This window comes from Pecten maximus, chromosome 1 (genome assembly GCF_902652985.1).
Source record: "Pecten maximus chromosome 1, xPecMax1.1, whole genome shotgun sequence".
In the NCBI taxonomy this organism is placed as follows: Eukaryota; Metazoa; Mollusca; class Bivalvia; order Pectinida; family Pectinidae; genus Pecten; species Pecten maximus.
The window spans coordinates 22322133-22345189 of record NC_047015.1 but is presented as its reverse complement, the minus strand read 5'-3'; the positions used below and the strand labels follow the sequence as shown (position 1 = coordinate 22345189).

The window sequence follows — 23057 nt, the reverse complement described above, 5'->3', positions numbered from 1 at the left end:
CCATTGTAAATATCACTATAAGATGATTACAGCTAAAATATATATGTTTATAGTTCAGTTCAGGTTAACATTGTATTGTTTTATCAACTGACTTTGTATTTCACATCACAACATATGCATTATATTCTGATACATAATTATGGTACACACTTATATTAATAAGGACCTGTTTTACAGAGATGAAGATTTTATCATTCCTGAACTGCCTTATGGTAAGGATCTAGTGATTGACATCCGTTCCACATGGGGAGATAACCACTATGTCGGCCTGACAGGAATCGAGGTCTTTTCCAGCACAGGGGAGCCAGTGGTCATTTCAAAGGTCGGTTCACAGTGTAGACCTGATGCTTTGTTATACTGTACAAGGAAGTGTGATTTGTGTACATATAATTAGATCTTGATACAATCATAATTTATTGGATCACTGTATGTTATCAGACCTCTGCATATTATCAGATAACTGTGTATTATCAGATCTGTGTATAATGATATCAGATCTGTGTATAATGATATCAGGTCTGTGTATAATGATATCAGGTCTGTGTATAATGATATCAGGTCTGTGTATAATGATAACAGGTCTGTGTATACTAATATCAGATCTGTGTATAATGATACCAGATCTGTGTATAATGATATCAGATCTGTGTATAATGATATCAGGTCTGTGTATAATGATAACAGGTCTGTGTATAATGATACCAGGTCTGTGTATAATGATATCAGATCTGTGTATAATGATGTCAGATCTGTGTATAATGATATCAGATCTGTGTATAATGATATCAGATCTGTGTATAATGATATCAGATCTGTGTATAATGATATCAGATCTGTGTATAATGACATCAGATATGTGTATAATGATATCATGTCTGTGTATAATGATATCAGGTCTGTGTATAATGATATCAGGTCTGTGTATAATGATATCAGATCTGTGTATAATGATATCAGGTCTGTGTATAATGATACCAGGTCTGTATATAATGATATCATGTCTGTGTATAATGATATCATGTCTGTGTATAATGACATCAGATCTGTGTATAATGATATCATGTCTGTGTATAATGATATCATGTATGTGTATAATGATATCAGATCTGTGTATAATGATATCATGTCTGTGTATAATGATATCAGGTCTGTGTATAATGATATCAGGTCTGTGTATAATGATATCAGGTCTGTGTATAATGATATCAGGTCTGTGTATAATGATAACAGGTCTGTGTATACTAATATCAGATCTGTGTATAATGATACCAGATTTGTGTATAATGATATCAGATCTGTGTATAATGATATCAGGTCTGTGTATAATGATAACAGGTCTGTGTATAATGATACCAGGTCTGTGTATAATGATATCAGATCTGTGTATAATGATGTCAGATCTGTGTATAATGATATCAGATCTGTGTATAATGATATCAGATCTGTGTATAATGATATCAGATCTGTGTATAATGATATCAGGTCTGTGTATACATTGTAATGATATCAGATCTCTGTATAATGATATCATGTCTGTGTATAATGATATCATGTATGTGTATAATGATATCAGATCTGTGTATAATGATATCAGGTCTGTGTATAATGATATCAGATCTGTGTATAATGATATCAGATCTGTGTATACTAATATCAGATCTGTGTGTAATGATATCAGATCTGTGTATAATTATATCAGATCTGTGTATAATTATACCAGATCTGTGTATAATGATATCAGATCTGTGTATAATGATACCAGGTCTGTGTATAATGATAGCATGTCTGTGTATAATGATATCATGTCTGTGTATAATGATATCAGATCTGTGTATAATGATATCATGTATGTGTATAATGATATCAGGTCTGTGTATAATGATAACAGGTCTGTGTTTAATGATATCAGATCTGTGTTTAATTATATCAGATCTCTGTTAAAGTATATCAGATCTAAGTATATCAGATCTCAGTATAAATCAACTTTTCTCTGTAATATTTACAATTAACAATAATTTTCTTGTTTTGTTCAACAGATCACTGCTGACCCTCTCGACATTAATATTTTACCGGAGTATAACAAAGATCCTCGCGTTGTAAGCAACCTAATAGATGGTGTAAATCGCACACGTGACGATGTCCACATGTGGCTGGCCCCATTTAACCGTACAGCCAAACATTTAGTGTACCTCACATTTGAGAAACCTTGTAAAGTGGCACTAATGAGGATATGGGTATGTACTTCACCTGATAAAATTATTCTTATTAATGATCATTGGACCAGTTATTACTCAGAACAATGAATTGTATGTATTGCGTAAAGCTTTTATTGAAGTAACGGAATGATGATTGATCACGTTGTAATTCATTGAGCGGTGGGATGACTGACGTGTTGTTATTTGGGATTTGAATTCATGTTTGATCGTGTATATAGGTTAGGTTAGGTAGCTTACCAGATATTTATTCTAATCGTGGGCATTTCTGTTTACTACTGTACTATCATTTCCTTTCCAAATGTTTCCCGTTGTCTTCATGATGAGAACATTTCAGATGGAACACATGGGTAAGTAACAGGGAGCGACCAGATTACTGAAATCACGTGGATTGCTTAAGTCTTCAAGGTTGGTGAGTATATATCCATGTTGTTTTCCTGTTGTGTTTCTTGTATTGTCTTTTGGGGTGTTTTGTTAAGTGGACCTTGTTTTCTAGGTACTTCTGGTGTACTTTTATATACCAATATGTCTACGACACAGGAACTGATTGCTATTGGTAAGGAGATGAAGTATGAAGGGACAGCACTGCAGGACTTTGTGACCGAACAGCAGGCATTGGCTAGAGAGGAGCGTGAGAAGGAACGTTGTTTCCGGCTTGAGATGGAAGAGAAGAACCTTGTTCTGGAACAGGCAAAGATTGAGGCTGAACGGGAGGCAAGAGCACATGCACGGTCGGAACAGGAGCACAAGTGGAAATTGGAGCTTCTACAAGCTGGAGGAGGTGAGCAGAGGGCTGATGTCCAAAGACCGAGAGAAGCCATGATTCAGCGTGGACCTAAGCTGCCAGCGTTCGACGAGTCTCGCGATAATATGGATGCCTATCTCCAGAGATTTGAGCGCTACGCTGAAGCACAGAACTGGGAACATAGCAATTGGGGAGCTCATCTAAGTGCATTGTTAAAAGGTAAGGCCTTAGATGTTTTTTCTCGTCTGCCAGTGGATAAGGCTTTGGATTTTGGCGAACTGAGAAAGGCACTGTTGCTTAGATTTGAGATGACTGAAGAAGGCTTTAGGAAGACGTTCCGAACAGCCAGGCCTGAAGGTGGTGAAACGTTTTTACAGTTTGCTTCACGTTTGGAGAATTATATAGAGAGATGGGTGGAGCTGAGTAAGACTACTAAGTCATATGAGAAGCTGAAAGACCTAATGTTGAGGGACCAGTTCATTCATAGTTGCGGACAGGATTTATCCCTTTTTCTGAAGGAACGTTCTCCGACATCGTTCGTGGACATGGCGAACTTAGCAGACAAGTATGTGGAAGCAAGAGGAACGAAGGCCTGTCAGGTTGTATCCAAGGGACAGAAGTCAAATGTCAGTAAACCACAGGGTCCTTCAACACATGATGGACAAGTATCAAAGTCGTCAGCAAAGGACAAAAAGTGTTACAACTGTGGTAAGTTAGGTCATTTGTCTTATGACTGTCGTTTAAAGAAGAACGCGTCTGGAAACAAGGTAGCCAGCGTAAGGAATGGAGATCATTGTAACGAGAAGGCTAGGGGCTCTAGGAAAGGAACTCGTAAGAAGAGTGATACTCCAGTGACGGACAAGTCTCACTTGAGGGATACTACGACACTGAGCGTATCTTGTGATGTTGGGAATTCAGAGTCTACAGGTATGCCAGTAATGAGAGGTTGTGTTGGAAACCTTAACTTGTATTCTGACTGCGGTTGGAAATACGTCATGTGTAATGGACTGGCACAGTTATAGCTACAGCTACAGATATACCGCACATGTTTGATGCGCGTTTGTGGATTTGATTGACCATTGTTTTGGAGCAGAGACTTTAGTGAATCTAAATTTGTGTGGAAATGGCTGAGAGTGAGTGTGTTTTTTTGTTTTGTTGTAAATAAATTGTTAATTTTCATATCCAATGTTGTTTTCATTTCTCATCTAACTACTCGACGCTCGTCCTACGTAACAAATTGGTCTGACCGTAGTAACTGATGATTGATCACATTGTAATTTATCAGGTCTGACTGTAGTAACTGATGATTGATCACATTGTAATTTATCAGGTCTGACTGTAGTAACTGATGATTGATCACATTGTAATTCATCAGGTCTGACCGTAGTAACTGATGATTGATCACATTGTAATTCATCAGGTCTGACCGTAGTAACTGATGATTGATCACATTGTTATTTATCAGGTCTGACTGTAGTAACTGATGATTGATCACATTGTTATTTATCAGGTCTGACCGTAGTAACTGATGATTGATCACATTGTTATTTATCAGGTCTGACCGTAGTAACTGATGATTGATCACATTGTAATTTATCAGGTCTGACCGTAGTAACTGATGATTGATCACATTGTAATTCATCAGGTCTGACTGTAGTAACTGATGATTGATCACATTGTAATTCATCAGGTCTGACCGTAGTAACTGATGATTGATCACATTGTAATTCATCAGGTCTGACTGTAGTAACTGATGATTGATCACATTGTAATTTATCAGGTCTGACCGTAGTAACTGATGATTGATCACATTGTAATTCATCAGGTCTGACCGTAGTAACTGATGATTGATCACATTGTAATTTATCAGGTCTGACTGTAGTAACTGATGATTGATCACTGTAATTTATCAGGTCTGACTGTAGTAACTGATGATTGATCACATTGTAATTTATCAGGTCTGACCGTAGTAACTGATGATTGATCACATTGTAATTTATCAGGTCTGACTGTAGTAACTGATGATTGATCACATTGTAATTTATCAGGTCTGACCGTAGTAACTGATGATTGATCACATTGTAATTCATCAGGTCTGATCGTAGTAACTGATGATTGATCACATTGTAATTCATCAGGTCTGACCGTAGTAACTGATGATTGATCACATTGTAATTCATCAGGTCTGACTGTAGTAACTGATGATTGATCACATTGTAATTCATCAGGTCTGACCGTAGTAACTGATGATTGATCACATTGTAATTTATCAGGTCTGACCGTAGTAACTGATGATTGATCACATTGTAATTTATCAGGTCTGACTGTAGTAACTGATGATTGATCACATTGTAATTCATCAGGTCTGACTGTAGTAACTCTTCTGTATTTACTTCTTACTTCAGAATTATAACAAGTCCAGGATTCATTCTTATCGCGGCGTGAAAGATGCAGTTATCTTATTGGACAATATTCCAATCTTCAAAGGCGAGATAGCAAGGGCTTGTGGAGGCATAGAGGGGGGCACTGAAGCTTTTGGGGATGTAAGTATTGTGGGCTAAAGACGAGGGTGAGAAATTGATAGAGGATATCCATATATGTTTGCCATATACATTTTGTATAAGATGTACAGATATTTTGAATTATTGTAAGCCATCTATAGGAAGTACAGTTTGGTTTAGGGATGTTTGTATAGTATTTACCATACATGTATGAAATAAATAAAAGGGATCAAGCCTATTTTCTGCTGAATTAAATTTTCAATTCTGTCAATAAACAATATAGGTTTTAGCTCATTCATATTGTTTTCCTGAATTTTTATATGTTTGGGACTTTTGTGATTTTAGAGAAGTGAACCGGGGACAATGAGATTCTGCAGAATTCTGTTTAATAAAACCTTTTTACAAGCCTGTTTGAATATTTACAGACTTTCCTGTTTACCATGGATGAACAAACGCTGGAAGCCATATCTAAAAACGATGATGCCTATGAGGGGGATATGTTTAGTGATGATGAACTCTATGATGTCGCTTTTGATCGTCCAGACACAGATGATGAGGGCGACGATGTGAGTTAACTCAATACGCATTTAATATGATGATTATATAGTCATAGATTTAACCAACTTCTTACCATTTTAACTATAAGTAGTGAGTTGATCATTTCTTTATATTTCTATGTAACTAGTGTAACTAATCATAAACTATAGAAATGCTTTGTGTTACAGACCCGACCCTTCACCAGAGCATGTGGTAATGTGAAGACCAAGGCACAGAAGGAAGCTGACTCACTGCTACGCCCCGCCACCAGTATCACAGGGGAGGGGGACCTTATTGTGTTCAGAGGGAGATGTAAGTATCACGGGGGAGGGGGACCTTATTGTGTTAGAGGGAGATGTAAGTATCACGGGGGAGGGGGACCTTATTGTGTTAGAGGGAGATGTAAGTATCACGGGGGAGGGGACCTTATTGTGTCAGAGGGAGATGTAAGTATCATGGGGGAGGGGGACCTTATTGTGTCAGAGGGAGATGTAAGTATCACGGGGGAGGGGGACCTTATTGTGTCAGAGGGAGATGTAAGTATCATGGGGGAGGGGGACCTTATTGTGTTAGAGGGAGATGTAAATATCATGGGGGAGGGGGACCTTATTGTGTTAGAGGGAGATGTAAGTATCACGGGGGAGGGGACCTTATTGTGTTAGAGGGAGATGTAAGTATCACGGGGGAGGGGGACCTTATTGTGCTCAGAGGGAGATGTAAGTATCATGGGGGAGGGGGACCTTATTGTGTTAGAGGGAGATGTAAGTATCACGGGGAGGGGACCTTATTGTGTTAGAGGGAGATGTCGGTATCATGGGGGAGGGGGACCTTATTGTGCTCAGAGGGAGATTTAAGTAAAATGGGGGAGGGGGACCTTATTGTGCTCAGAGGGAGATGTAAGTATCACGGGGGAGGGGGACCTTATTGTGTTAGAGGGAGATGTAAGTATCACGGGGGAGGGGGACCTTATTGTGTTAGAGGGAGATGTAAGTATCACGGGGGAGGGGGACCTTATTGTGTTAGAGGGAGATGTAAGTATCACGGGGGAGGGGACCTTATTGTGTTAGAGGGAGATGTAAGTATCACGGGGGAGGGGACCTTATTGTGTTAGAGGGAGATGTAAGTATCATGGGGGAGGGGACCTTATTGTGTTAGAGGGAGATGTAAGTATCACGGGGGAGGGGACCTTATTGTGTTAGAGGGAGATGTAAGTATCACGGGGGAGGGGACCTTATTGTGTTAGAGGGAGATGTAAGTATCATGGGGGAGGGGACCTTATTGTGTTAGAGGGAGATGTAAGTATCACGGGGGAGGGGGACTCCATTGTATTCAGATGGACGGGTACTGGAAAAAAACATTATCATTTTTTATAGTACATCATAATTGAATCTGCAAGGAATTTTGCACCATGGAAACTTTGGTGTCTTAAAGAAACAAAAAGTTTGACATTATTTTGGGAGACCTCCCTCCACTGTATTGTTCCTTGTGGGAGATTGACCATATTTTGTCAATGTTACATTGAGTTTTTTCTGTGCACTGATTTTCACCCATAATGTACCAATTTTAGATGCCATGATATTAAGAAAAGGGGATATTGTTTTTTTCTCATTTTAATGATCAGTAAATTGTGATCTTTTATGTAGAGATTTAAGCATCGTGTCTTCATGTGATATGGAGGGAGATCATTTTCATATTACATCAGATTTTGTCCTCGTACGGCATGAGAAGGGTCTTCATGTGAGACAGTATGGACTCCCTCCAAGGATATGAGAGCTGCCAACCCTGCTGTGACTCGCTGCCTTCCCATTTATCATCAGTGTTGTTTTAATTCTATAATGCTTCAGTAACCATGTTGTATTTTCTGTAGATTTGGAACTGAATATCACAGAAACATGGGGTGATCTTCACTACATGGGTCTAACTAGTCTGGAGGTTGTTGGAAAAGATGGAGAAGCACTTCCTCTCAAACTGAGCATGCTCACTGCCAATCCAATGGATTTACACTCACTTCCAGGTCATGAAAGAGATGACCGTACATTAGATAAGTAAGGGTTTGATTTTCTACTCACTTCATTGTTACAGGCCTGTGGTTTAGGATTAGATATTGACTGTATTATAGGAAAAGGTGACGGGTAATGAGAGCATGTTATAATTTCTGTACATGTTTAACATATGCTATGTTATTGTAGGGTTATAGACAGTACCAATGTAACTATGTCTGATATAAACATGTGGCTTGTGTTGTTGGGTTATAGACGGTACCAATGTAACTATGTCTGATAAACACATGTGGCTTGTGTTGTTGGGTTATAGACGGTACCAATGTAACTATGTCTGATAAACACATGTGGCTTGTGTTGTAGGGTTATAGACGGTACCAATGTAACTATGTCTGATATAAACATGTGGCTTGTGTTGTTGGGTTATAGACGGTACCAATGTAACTATGTCTGATAATTATAAACACATGTGGCTTGTGTTGTAGGGTTATAGACGGTACCAATGTAACTATGTCTGATAAACATGTGGCTTGTGTTGTAGGGTTATAGACAGTACCAATGTAACTATGTCTAATAATTATAAACACATGTGGCTTGTGTTGTAGGGTTATAGACGGTACCAATGTAACTATGTATGATAAACATGTGGCTTGTGTTGTAGGGTTATAGACGGTACCAATGTAACTATGTCTGATAAACATGTGGCTTGTGTTGTAGGGTTATAGACGGTACCAATGTAACTATGTCTGATAAACACATGTGGCTTGTGTTGTAGGGTTATAGACGGTACCAATGTAACTATGTCTGATAAACACATGTGGCTTGTGTTGTAGGGTTATAGACGGTACCAATGTTACTATGTCTGATAAACATGTGGCTTGTGTTGTAGGGTTATAGACGGTACCAATGTAACTATGTCTGACGAACACATGTGGCTGGTGCCGTTTACTGAAGGGAATAATCACAACCTGACAATAGACTTTGGTCAGACTGTGTTGGTGGCAGGGCTGAGAGTGTGGAACTACAACAAGAGTCCAGAGGATACCTACCGTGGGGTTAGTACACACGTCAGGTTACACAGTTTCTGTATTACACAGTTGTCACACATAACTACATTGTCAGTATGAGACCCTGAAACAAGACAATTACTTGTTAAGTCCTTCAGAGCCGTCAGATACAATATGGACCTTGGTCATCAGTTTTGTTGGAAACAAGGACATATTTACTGGCAGGAACAGATTTAATCATTGATTCTTAACCTAATTCAGTGAGTCTATGTTTTTATTCAGGCAAAGACTGTACATGTGACAATAGATGGGAAGAAGATATCTCCAAGGGAGGGCTACCTCATACGCAAGGGACCAGGGGTGTGTCACTTTGACTTTGCCCAAGAGATTAGTTTTGCTCCTCAGGAGAAGCCAGCGTCCATACCCAACCAGGCTAAGGGAGGTGCCCCAAGGTGAGTACCTGACACTTGGTCTGTCGTTGCTGATACTATACTTCACTTGTCTAGTTAACAGATGGCAGTACAAACTGATATGTTATGACACAAGAATAATTAAATAACATAAGAAAGTAGTTAGTCTTACTCGTGCTTTCATTGGAATCTTGAATGTTGTATAATCCTTTCTAAAACAGAAGATATTTTGAGGAGTTTATGAAGTCTGAATTGTTTGTTTGTATAATAGAGTTATACCAATTTAACTTTGATGGTAAGGAGAGTGTATTAACTGTGTTGTAGGTCGTCTATCAGTGAGGATGACTCAGGACAAGAATATGAAGCTGTACAGATGCCGTGTGGCTGTATCCTTTCCTCGCCTCACTTGGCAGCTTTTGATATGTACTTTCTCATGTAATATTAGAAGCATTGGATTTAATTATTGTTGTTATTTTGACAGGTTGGCTTGATTTGTTTATATTTGGCTGTCCAGTATCAACTTCTTTTCTGTAAATGACTTCTCAATAAAGAGTCATGGTATTTGGCCAGTAGCATGCTGGGATGAACAGCAACAAATTTGTTTAAATCTTGTTTCATAATAGAAGAGTTATTTAACATAGCGTCAATATGAATGACAAAGATCAACCTTAAAGCTACTTAAATAACACCATCTAAACATCCTATTTTAGTTTAATTTGACTACTTAAGTTAGTTTACTAGTGGGTTAGCTCTGTCCTATACTTTATGGACAGTTTAGCTGATCTGGTTACTAACCTAATAACTTCAGTTACTTAAGTGCAAGCAGCATTTACTTTCCTAGCTTTGATACAAGACACAATGACAGGTACCACGTGTTGTACAAGAATCCCTCTACACAATGACAGGTACCACATGTTGTACAGGAATCCCTCTACACCACGACAGGTACCACGTGTTGTACAGGAATCCCTCTATAACATGTACACCACGACAGGTACCACATGTTGTACAGGAATCCCTCTACACAATGACAGGTACCACATGTTGTACAGGAATCCCTCTACACAATGACAGGTACCACGTGTTGTACAGGAATCCCTCTATAACATCTACACCACGACAGGTACCACGTGTTGTACAGGAATCCCTCTATAACATCTACACCACGACAGGTACCACATGTTGTACAGGAATCCCTCTATAACATCTACACCACGACAGGTACCACGTGTTGTACAGGAATCCCTCTACACCACGACAGGTACCACGTGTTGTACAGGAATCCCTCTATAACATCTACACCACGACAGGTACCACGTGTTGTACAGGAATCCCTCTATAACATCTACACCACGACAGGTACCACATGTTGTACAGGAATCCCTCTATAACATCTACACCATGACAAGTACCACGTGTTGTACAGGAACCCCTCTATAACATCTACACCACGACAGGTACCACGTGTTGTACAGGAATCCCTCTATAACATCTACACCACGACAGGAACCACGTGTTGTACAGGAATCCCTCTACACCACGACAGGTACCACGTGTTGTACAGGAATCCCTCTATAACATGTACACCACGACAGGTACCACGTGTTGTACAGGAATCCCTCTACACCACGACAGGTACCACGTGTTGTACAGGAATCCCTCTATAACATGTACACCACGACAGGTACCACGTGTTGTACAGGAATCCCTCTACACCACGACAGGTACCACGTGTTGTACAGGAATCCCTCTATAACATCTACACCACGACAGGTACCACATGTTGTACAGGAATCCCTCTATAACATGTACACCACGACAGGTACCACGTGTTGTACAGGAATCCCTCTATAACATCTACACCGCGACAGGTACCACGTGTTGTACAGGAATCCCTCTATTGCATCAACACCTGGAGATGCTTCTGGTTTTATTGTAAAGACCATGACTCTTATGTCTTTCCTTTTCTTATAATGCATTGTTGTTGATTTTATTGATAAGCAAAGGTTGATTTCTGAACCTTGGATGTGATAGTTCAGTACTTTGTCAATTTTTCACACATCTATGTTACACACCTTGATTTGTGCGCCAGTTATATACCAGCTGCAGTTAATGTCCACCTGGGGTGACCCCTACTACATTGGACTGAATGGTATTGAGTTTTATGATGCTGCATTAAACCAGATCCAGCTTACTGAGACAAGTAAGTCCTTACTCATTAAAAGTCAGTGTTCAGCATGAGGTTGTATTAAATTAGACCACACAAAGATTCTACTCATATTCAAATACTTACCAATATCGTACAATACCGGTAATATCAGTAGAGAAAAAAGTTGACTACTATGTTGATACTAGATTCTTTCCACCAACTCGGCTTGGGAGACTGTTATATTTATTTAATCCATGTCCATACAGGAATGTACTGGTATGTTAAGTATGTCAACTGTTGGTCGTAGTACCGAAGTGTTATGTCTGATCATGATGCTTCAATGTGTTAGGTACCATAAAATTTTACATTTTATAATTCTTGATAAATCTAAACTTATATGTTTATGTCTACTTCTTTATTTTATGAAATTTCAGACATATCTGCTTACCCTGACAGTGTTAATGTGCTGAATGACAAAACCAATGACGCAAGGACCCCTGACAAACTAATAGATGGTGTCCATGATACATCTGATGGCAGCCATATGTGGCTTGCCCCTGTACTACCATCCATAGTAAGTCTACCACAGTCTGCCTCATTTTGCATATTGATGATTGAATCATTATCACATTTTCGTAGCTATAGTATGGGCCCATATGAATGATTACATAGTGTGTTGTATGTTAAAAGAGTTAAATCCCTTTAACTACCAAGTATCATTGGTAATGTCTTTTTCAGGTGAACAGGGTGTATGTGATATTTGATCAGCCAACAACAGTATCTATGATAAAGATCTGGAACTACAGCAAGACTCCACAGAGAGGTGCCAAGGACTTAGCTGTAAGTTACTACAGAAATGCAAAGGACTCAGCTGTAATTTACCACAGAGAAGTGCTAAGCACTTAGCTGTAATTTACCACAGAGAGATGCTAAGCACTTAGCTGTAATTTACCACAGAGAGATGCTAAGCACTTAGCTGTAATTTACCACAGAGAGATGCTAAGCACTTAGCTGTAATTTACCACAGAGAAGTGCTAAGCACTTAGCTGTAAATTACCACAGAGAAGTGCTAAGCACTTAGCTGTAAATTACCACAGAGAGATGCTAAGCACTTACCTGTAATTTACCACAGAGAAGTGCTAAGTATTCAGCTGTAATTTACCACAGAGAGATGCTAAGCACTTAGCTGTAATTTACCACAGAGAGATGCTAAGCACTTAGCTGTAATTTACCACAGAAAAGTGCCAAGTATTCAACTGTAATTTACCACAGAAATGCTAAGGACTTAGCTCTAAATTACCACAAAGATGCAAGGACTTAGCTCTAAATCACCACAGAGAGGTGCTAAGCACTTAGCTGTAAATTACCACAGAAATGCTAAGCACTTAGCTGTAAATTACCACAGAGAGGTGCTAAGTATTCAGCTGTAATTTACCACAGAAATGCTAAGGACTTAGCTCTAAATTACCACAAATATGCAAGGACGTAGTCTAAATCACCACAGAGAGGTGCTAAGCACTTAGCTTTAAGTTACCACAGAGAGGTGCTAAGCACTTAGCTTTAAGTTACCACAGAGAGGTGCTAAGCACTTAGCTTCAAGTTACCACAGAGAGGTGCTAAGCACTTAGCTTTAAGTTACTAAGGACTCTTAGAGATTGTCTGTTGATTACATAAGCAAGTGGTTTACTACACACAGCATGTTTTAAAAAAATGAACAAAACCATATATGACTTATCAGACACCATCATGGATACCTTTGTTGTTTCCTGCCTATTATCAGTGTTGCAATGGCGAAAAGACAATTGCTATAGCTGGTTGTATATAGTAAGTTTTTAGCTCACTTATATTCCTGTAGATAGTACAAGGATGTTAATATCTTGACAGCTATTGGTGGATGACTTGCTGGTGTATAATGGTATGTTACACATGGTCACATCTGGAGCCCGAGGGATTCTGCCTAATATGGAGGGACCCCAAAGACATCATACTATCATTTTCACACAGAACAAGGAGATCCTTCAGCGGGAAAAACACACCATCATCAGGTAACTAGGCAAAACTCACCATCATCCAGTAACTAGGTCAGCACTCACCATCATCCAGTAACTAGGTCAGCACTCACCATCATCAGATATCTAGGTCAAAACTCACCATCATCAGGTAACTATGTCAGCACTCACCATCATCCAGTAACTAGGTCAGCACTCACCATCATCAGTAACTAGGTCAGCACTCACCATCATCAGATATCTAGGTCAAAACTCACCATCATCCCATAACTAGGTCAAAACTCACCATCATCAGGTAACTATGTCAGCACTCACCATCATCCAGTAACTAGGTCAGCTCTCACCATCATCCAGTAACTATGTCAGCACTCACCATCATCCAGTAACTAGGTCAGCTCTCACCATCATCCAGTAACTAGGTCAGCTCTCACCATCATCCAGTAACTAGGTCAGCACTCACCATTATCCAGTAACTAGGTCAAAACTCACCATCATCCAGTAACTTGGTCAAAACTAACCATCATCAGATATCTAGGTCAAAACTCACCATCATCCCATAACTAGGTCAAAACTCACCATCATCAGGTAACTATGTCAGCACTCACCATTATCCAGTAACTTGGTCAGCTCTCACCATCATCCAGTAACTAGGTCAAAACTCACCATTATCGGGTAACTAGGTCAAAACTCACCATCATCCCATAACTAGGTCAAAACTATCCATCATCCAGTAACTAGGTCAAAACTTACCATCATCTAGTTACAAGGTTAAAACTTGCCATCATTCATTAACTAGGTCAGCACTCGCCATCATCCAGTTACTAGGTCAATACTCATCATCATCCAGTAACTAGGTCAAAACTCACCATCATCCAGTAACAAAGTCAGCACTCATTATCATCAGGTAACTAGGACAAAACTCACCATCATCCAGTAACTAGGTCAAAACTCACCATCATCGAGTAACTAGGTCAGCACTCACCATCATCCAGTAACTAGGTCAAAACTCACCATCATCCAGTAACTAGGTCAGCACTCACCATCATCCAGTAACAAGGTCAGCACTCACCATCATCAGGTAACTAGGTCAAAACTCACCATCATCCAGTAACGAGGTCAGCACTCACCATCATCAGATATATAGGTCAAAACTCACCATCATCAGGTAACTAGGTTAAAACTCATCATCAGATCTCTGACTTTGTAATATTCTATATGTTGTAGTAACCAGGCAGTGGACCAAGACATACAGCTGACCAATGACAAGATGGTGGTCAGTCACTACAATGACCCAAAGAAAGCTCAGGCCGGCAAACCTGTCAATCAAGGTTAGCATGTTTTTTCTTCAGGGGATGTTATACTTGTTTTAACAGAGTCATTTGTCAAGTCATACTTCAGTCAAGTTTTTATTTATAAGTAGTTTCAAGTTATTTATAATTGTCTATATAAACACTGCTTACCATCTGTCTAATGTGTTTCTGTTTTAGAACTAAGACCAAAAACCAGTGTGGCTGGACAGGGAAAGAAGAGACGTTGATTACAGGCCAGTCTTGGAAGAGGAAAATCTTGTAGCTTGTCTCTAATTTATTCAGTAAAGACTGTGTCAGTTGTTCTATAAGTGACTCTTACGCCAATAGAAATGACTATGAAGTCAAAGAATTCTGTCACAAGTGAGAAAGACGTCATATCAATGAACGTCAAGTTTACAAGTTATGGAGACTTTTATGTTGAAAGACTTTGTCAAATGTCTCTTGACAAGCCATACATATGTAAAGTCACAGCGTACCACCATAAGGCTGCCATCGAGAATAGAGACACCTGTCTGACTGTTATAAAATAAACTGAGTAATTGTCAAAAAGCTGATGATGATGATTGTTGTGGGTAATGTTTCTGTCCTCCAGTGTGTACAGTGGATGGTGCTCTTTGTTATCGATGTCATCTATTACTCGATTGCTCTTGTGATACTTATTTTAACAAGTCCTTGACCTTGCCTGGAGTCAGAAACAACGACAAGTGATTTTATTTCGAACAATTATTGGCTCTGTTGGAATTATGTTAATTTTGTTGTGATTTTCGGGCAAACTTTCTTCCTCAATAATCTTGAATTGTATTGCCTTGATCATACATATATCATAGCTGTCCATCATTTAATTAGTTAATATTTTAAATACATATTCTTATACGCCATTTAATCTCTATACAGGTCATTAACGTGGACTAAAGTGAATCACATCAACCTCCGTCCAAGTTTTATACACTGTTGTCTTGATGATCTTGTTTCTGTGATATATTTTTGGGGAGATTATCTCAAAATTGTTGATTCTTAATTTATTGCTCACTGACTAATATCTTTAAGTATGTTTGTCTGTCAGCGAGGTGTAACCTTGTGACTTTGGGAGAATGGGTTATACTGTATAACATGAAATATTTGGGTAGCTACAGTCTTACATGCTTCCTACCAGATATTTTTGTGGTACAAACTTTTATGGATATCCCTTGTAAAACCAATAATAGTATGGTATAACAACTGAATTAGTAGTATTTATTTTCATGGTACCTTATCAACATATCAATCACAAAATATGAATGTTTATACACAATGAACATTTCATGTTATACAGTATGGTGTTGTGAGTTGTAACCTTGAGGCTTAGGAAGAGTGGGTTATAGGGTGTTGTGAGTTGTAATCTTGAGGCTCAGGAGGAGTGGGTTATAGGGTGTTGTGAGTTGTAATCTTGAGGCTCAGGAAGAGTGGGTTATAGGGTGTTGTGAGTTGTAACCTTGAGGCTCAGGAAGAGTGGGTTATAGGGTGTTGTGAGTTGTAATCTTAAGGCTCATGAAGAATGGTTATATGGAGTTGTGAGATGTAACATTGAAGCTCATCAAGAGCTAATTATATGGAGTTGTGTGTTGTAACAATCAGGCTCAGGAGGAGTGGATGATGTGAGTTGTAACATTGCAGCTCATTAAGAGTTAATTATATGGAGTTGTAAGTTGTAACCTTGAGGCTCAGGAAGAGTGGGTTATAGGGGGTTGTGAGTTGTAACATTGAAGCTCATCAATAGTTAATTATATGGAATTGTGAGTTGTAACCTTGAGGCTCAGGAGGAGTGGGTTATAGGGTGTTGTGAGTTGTAATCTTGAGGCTCAGGAAGAGTGGGTTATAGGGTGTTGTGAGTTGTAACCTTGAGGCTCAGGAAGAGTGGGTTATAGGGTGTTGTGAGTTGTAATCTTAAGGCTCATGAAGAATGGTTATATGGAGTTGTGAGATGTAACATTGAAGCTCATCAAGAGCTAATTATATGGAGTTGTGTGTTGTAACAATCAGGCTCAGGAGGAGTGGATGATGTGAGTTGTAACATTGCAGCTCATTAAGAGTTAATTATATGGAGTTGTAAGTTGTAACCTTGAGGCTCAGGAAGAGTGGGTTATAGGGGGTTGTGAGTTGTAACATTGAAGCTCATCAATAGTTAATTATATGGAATTGTGAGTTGTAACCTTGAGGCTCGGGAAGAGTGGGTTATACGGTGTTGTGATTTGTAATCTTTAGGCTCATGAAGAGTGGTTATATGGAGTTGTGAGTTGCAACAATGAGGCTCAGGAGGAATGGGTGATGTGAGTTGTAACATTGAAGTTCATTAAGAGTGGATTATATTGTGTTGCGAGTTGTAATCTTGAGGCTGAGGAAGATAGGTTTATATGATGTTGTGAATCTGTCCTGAGAGTGGTTATTGTGATAGTTTTTAGCGTAGCCTACTGGATTAAAACCCAATCATAAATAATCAATATATTTAATGCCATAGAAATGGAAAGTCCAGTAATATTTTGTTCTTTATATGTATCTTCACAATTTTGATAATGATCATGTCACCATCAAAGAATAATTGGTTAAGAACAGTTTATGATCATACATCACTCTACAGAATCAGCATTTATCTTGATTTAGATTAATATATGTCATGACATACAGTATATACCCTCAGTAGAGTATCACACATATACTAGGTCAAGATGCCTCAAAAATTGTTTTTCCCTGCCAAGACTGTTACTAAAACTATTTGTTGGAGTGAAAGTTCTATTTGCCTTGTTGTTTTATAGTTTCTGTTTGTCTAAATCCTTATTTTGTTAATGAAATACAGGATCAATATATCTGTGACAGATACAAATTCACAATTAACAATGGTTAGTATTTAATTTGCTTTTAGTTGCTGATGATATTGGGGGAAATATGTGAGGGATAGGGAAGACATTGGGCTGATCTGTAGACAGGCTTCCATTATTAGTATCATACAATAGGTTGTTAATAATATCAATATGCTACTTACATTCCACTCTTAATATACCGATATATTGGTATCTGATATCCATCCTGAGATTTTAGGATGTACAATACATATCATAGTGACGGTGAGTTTACCTGAATTCCAGAAAAAATGGCTGCTTGATGGTCACTACAAAACTTTCACAAATATTTAAAAACTGGTGGAAAACGGGAACAATTTTTTTTTTTTTTCTTTGATATCTTACAGCACATTGGAAGTATTTCTTACGAGTAATGTACCGGATTCTGCAACACACAGCGTAGGATGTGTAATATAAACAAGGCCTTGTTTTCACTCCTAATGTCATAATGCAAATGTAAACACTACCATTACAAATTGCTGTTTAACAGACGTAAACATTTCACTCTCGTTAATATCAACCATTTTGTCAACAGTTCAGTAACAACAGCTTAGGGCTATTTTCAGTCTGTCAACTGAAATCAGTTCCACAACAATAGGCCCAAATGTATTGTTATATGTTGAGGATATCTGACATGTAAACGTGTATATTGACACGTATCAAATTTTGTTCTTCATTTCCTACTTTTTCTACGTCTCTATTTCAAACATGTTAAACAAACTTGATGCATGTGACCATCTCATAACTAAATGTTATTTAAATTTCTAAATTATTATATCCAAGATGGTGATGTTTGAGTCAGATGTAAAAATTAATAAGAAATCTCAGTTGACTACTAATGCCTCAATAGAAATATAATTGAAAGGCACCATACACCTTCTCTTGTTGTCTCTTGTTAAATATTGAAACGTTTGTTTGATTTCTACAGGAGTGTTGACATGATACCTGTTACCTAGTAACAGATCTGATACCTGTTACCTAGTAACAGATCTGATACATGTTAACTAGTAACAGATCTGATACCTGTTACCTAGTAACAGATCTGATACCTGTTACCTAGTAACAGATCTGATACCTGTTATCTAGTAACAGATCTGATACCTGTTACCTAGTAACAGATCTGATACCTGTTACCTAGTAACAGATCTGATACCTGTTACCTTGTAACAGATCTGATACCTGTTACCTAGTAACAGATCTGATACCTGTTACCTAGTAACAGATCTGATGTCTGTTACCTAGTAACAGATCTGATACATGTTACCTAGTAACAGATCTGATAGCTATTACCTAGTACAAGATCCGATACCTGTTACCTAGTAACATATCTGATACCTGTTACCTAGTACAAGATCCGATACCTGTTACCTAGTAACAGATCTGATAGCTATTACCTAGTAACATATCTGATACCTGTTACCTAGTAACAGATCTGATGTCTGTTACCTAGTAACATATCTGATACCTGTTACCTAGTAACATATCTGATACCTGTTACCTAGTAACAGATCTGATGTCTGTTACCTAGTAACATATCTGATACCTGTTACCTAGTAACAGATCTGATGTCTGTTACCTAGTAACATATCTGATACCTGTTACCTAGTAACATATCTGATACCTGTTACCTAGTAACAGATCTGATGTCTGTTACCTAGTAACATATCTGATACCTGTTACCTAGTAACAGATCTGATGCCCGTTACCAACATGTAATTGTAGTAACCTACTGTTATAAAAACAACTGTCAATAAATATTATGTTATATATACCTGTGTTATTGTCTTCCTTGCTGAATGTTCCTCTACACTGGTAAACACATCACAATCACCTAAATTGGAAATCCAATATTTCCACTCCTGACATATACATTGTACTTGTATTTCTCTACATATAAGGCAGCTGTTCTCACAACCTTGAGGATGACATTATTAGTTTTACCTGTGATCTCTGTCTGATAAGAAAGGATCTCTGTAACAGCATTTTAGTAAAATATGATTATCTTTAATTAGGATGAAGATTCTATGTAATCTTCAAAGGCAGGTAGTAGCCTAGTGATCTATCAGTTTTTAGTTTAGCAAGACGACAGGTGACCTTTTTATTAGCCTGACGAAAGACGGGACGTATTATGTTATCATGTTGGCGGGCGGGCACATATGGTGTCCGGACCATATCTCCAATACTACTCGACCCAGGCTCTCCATACTTGACACAAATATACATCTTGATGAGCTGGAGTGTTGCATACCGAAATCATGCCCCTTACCCCCGTATTTGTGGAGTTATTCCCCTTTGATGATTTTACTTGTCCGGACCATAACTCCAATACTACTCAACCCAGGCTCTCCATACTTGACACAAATATACATCTTGATCAGCCGGAGTGTCGCATACAAAAATCATGCCCCTTACCCCCTTTTTTGTGGAGTTATTCCCCTTTGATGATTTTACTTCGGGCACATATGGTGTTGAGCTCTCCATACTTAACACAAATATACATCTAGATGAGCCGGAGTGTCACATACCAAAATTATGCCCCTTACCCCCTTATTAGCAGAGTTATTGCCCTTTGATGATTTTACTTATCCGGACCATAACTTCAATACTACCCGACCCAGGCTCTGTATATTCTGTATATAAACATGTGAACTAATTTTTGTGTTGTTGTGTCTAAACCAAGGTTTCCCATATTTGCAACATATATACATCTCATCATTTAAAGTTGCCCTTCGGTTTCAACTACACACCATTATGTGTATCAATATCTCCTTCCAACTTTCCAACAATGATAATTCATTTTAAAGCATTTCAACCTGTGAAACTACCCCCTTCCATGTGTCAAATATTGCGGCGGCGTATGTTGTGGCCCTCCAACGGGCCCTTGTTGAATTATTATAGTTCAGTTTGTTATTGCTAATTCTCAGTAAGTTCTTAATGGATCTTCTCATAGTTTACCTGTATGCTCCCTTTGATCCCTTGTTGCTTATATTCCATTAACAGAGTGATCTGAAAACAAGATGGCAGATAGGTAGCCATTCTGAAGTTTGATGGTGAAAGTTTGTTATCATAAATTCTTCATGTATCTTCTCATATTTCACCTGTACACTCCCTTGTTATGCATATTTCATTTCGAGACTGATCAGAAGCAAGATGGTGGAGAGGTGACCATATTGACAGTTGTGGTTTGTTATCATTATTTCTCAGTAAGGCCTTCATTGATCTTTCTCAAATTTCACCTAAAGGTTCCCCTTGAGCATGTTCAAATCTGTGACTGATATGAAAACACAATAGCTGACAGGCGGCCATTTCAAATCTTGTCAGTTTGTTAGTACTATTCCCCCCCCCCCCCTGGTTTTTGTATCACTATGTCGGTGTTGTCCAGAGGTTTATGTGCGACTTTGAGCTGAAGAAACTACATATAACTTCATGCAGATCTTCCTTACCAAAAAAGCTTGTTTGGGATTGCTTTTCAGTGCCGAAGGTCAAAGGTCAAGGTGAGTAAAAATATATATTTTGTTTCTGTGTGATAACTCAAGTTCCCTTGGGCAGATACAACTCTTAACTTCATGCAATTTTTCCTTACCAGAGGTGCTTGCAACAGTTGTTTTTTTTTTTGGGTGGTCCAAAGGTCAAGGTTACAGTTAAATAGAAAATCCGTTCTGGTACAATAACTCCTATTATCACCCAACTTTCTGTGTAGGTGACACATCCCCATCCATGGAATTCTTGTCATTAATATGTGTGACCTTTGTGAATGCTATAAATATACAGATTTCTGAGGGTTTTTAACTCGTCTAGTTTGAAAAATGAGGACGGTATACAGATTTTACTGGGTGTCTGTATTTGTTTTGCCTGATTCTAACTTGGTACAAGAGTTAAAATTTGTTAAAATAATCTTTTAATAGGATGCTGATAACTGAAAAATGTTCAACATTTCTAGAAGGAAAGGCAAAATTGCTTAAGACTTGCTAAACAAGCATTCTGTGAGTATTGCTAAACCAATACATGTCCCCTACCTGAGTGCCCCCAAGCTAAAACTTTAGCCAAATTTGAGTAAAAAAGTTTAGCCACAACTGAAACATGATCATTTTTTGAAAATAAGTTCATTCCAAACAATGTGTCAAATCAACTCTATTGGGGTGAATAAACAATGTTTCCTGTCCATAAAAGATATTCAGGTATTCTTTTGGTATGTCTACTGTACAGAGTAAAAGAATCTAAAGTGAATTTAAATTGAAATGTGTAATAACAGCCTTGGATTGAAATATAAACATAATTCTGCATAGCACAGCATAGTAGTACACTGATTTTATTCCAAAAGAATCTCGCATCAGTGAAGCATTCAATACAGAGAAAACAGTTAAGTCCATATTATGGAAAACAATTCAAAAAATGATTTTTTTTTTCATTTTCAACTGTACAAAAGTAATGCCACACACTCAAAGAACCTCTATGCAAAGAATCAGCATCCTAATACCATTATTAAGTGAATGGTGTTCCCTTATAAAACTTTAACCAAAACTTTAACCTGAAGAATACAGAGAAAAAAGTTAAGTTCATAATATGGCAAAAATTTCCAAAAATGAACATAATTTTTTCACTATAACCATACAAAAGTAATGCCACACATCCAAAGAACCTCTATGCAAAGAATCAGCATCCTTATACCATTATTAATTAAGTGAATGGTGTGCCATTATAAAACTTTAACGAAAACCGGATGGACGGACTGACGCAGGCAAAACCTATAGTCCCCCCAGTTTCACCGGTAGGGGACCAATAACAACTTTACTGCATTATAAGTATTTCATGCGACCTCCTCTCTAGCTACAGGTAGTTCTATTGGATTATACTACAGTCAAACCTGTATTAAGCGGCCACCCAAGGGACCGACAGATGTTGGCTGCTTAAGACAGGTGGCTGCTTAAACCAGGTTGGCCAGAAACAGCCTGTTGCCCAATTCTTTTTTCAACAGTTTATTGAATTTATCATATTATAATGCACTTATTGACATTGATAACAATATACCATGTACAGTGTTTTTTTAAATAAAAACCAACAAAGATCAAAGTTTTGATGAATTTGATAAAAAAAATACCTGGTCATGTGATTGATCATCGCGGATGTCTACTTCAGGACAAAATGGCAGCTGAATACAAGACGATACATCGACTCGGGGCAGAATTTTGTGGTCGTTGGCCACGTTAGACAGGTGACCGCTTATTTAAGGTTCATTATACAAAATGTATAGTGTTTTCTATCAGGCGGACCACAGACTGGCCGCTTATTCAAGGTGGCCGATA

The 23057-nt window shown here is 38.3% G+C and overlaps 1 protein-coding gene across 1 annotated transcript in view; it reads left to right on the top strand.

Annotated features, from left to right (window-relative positions):
* Positions 1–19523, top strand: part of LOC117327913 (protein KIAA0556-like) — a 68569-nt gene extending 49046 nt beyond the window's left edge. The window contains 15 exon segments of the mRNA XM_033885158.1: positions 178–322; positions 2037–2234; positions 5364–5501; positions 5885–6025; positions 6185–6308; positions 7864–8041; positions 8886–9051; positions 9286–9455; positions 9738–9799; positions 11506–11616; positions 11997–12136; positions 12301–12402; positions 13447–13607; positions 14796–14899; positions 15059–19523. Of these exon segments, the coding sequence (XP_033741049.1) occupies positions 178–322; positions 2037–2234; positions 5364–5501; positions 5885–6025; positions 6185–6308; positions 7864–8041; positions 8886–9051; positions 9286–9455; positions 9738–9799; positions 11506–11616; positions 11997–12136; positions 12301–12402; positions 13447–13607; positions 14796–14899; positions 15059–15108 (1990 nt within the window). The 3' untranslated portion in view covers positions 15109–19523.
* Positions 19524–23057: the final 3534 nt, after the last annotated feature.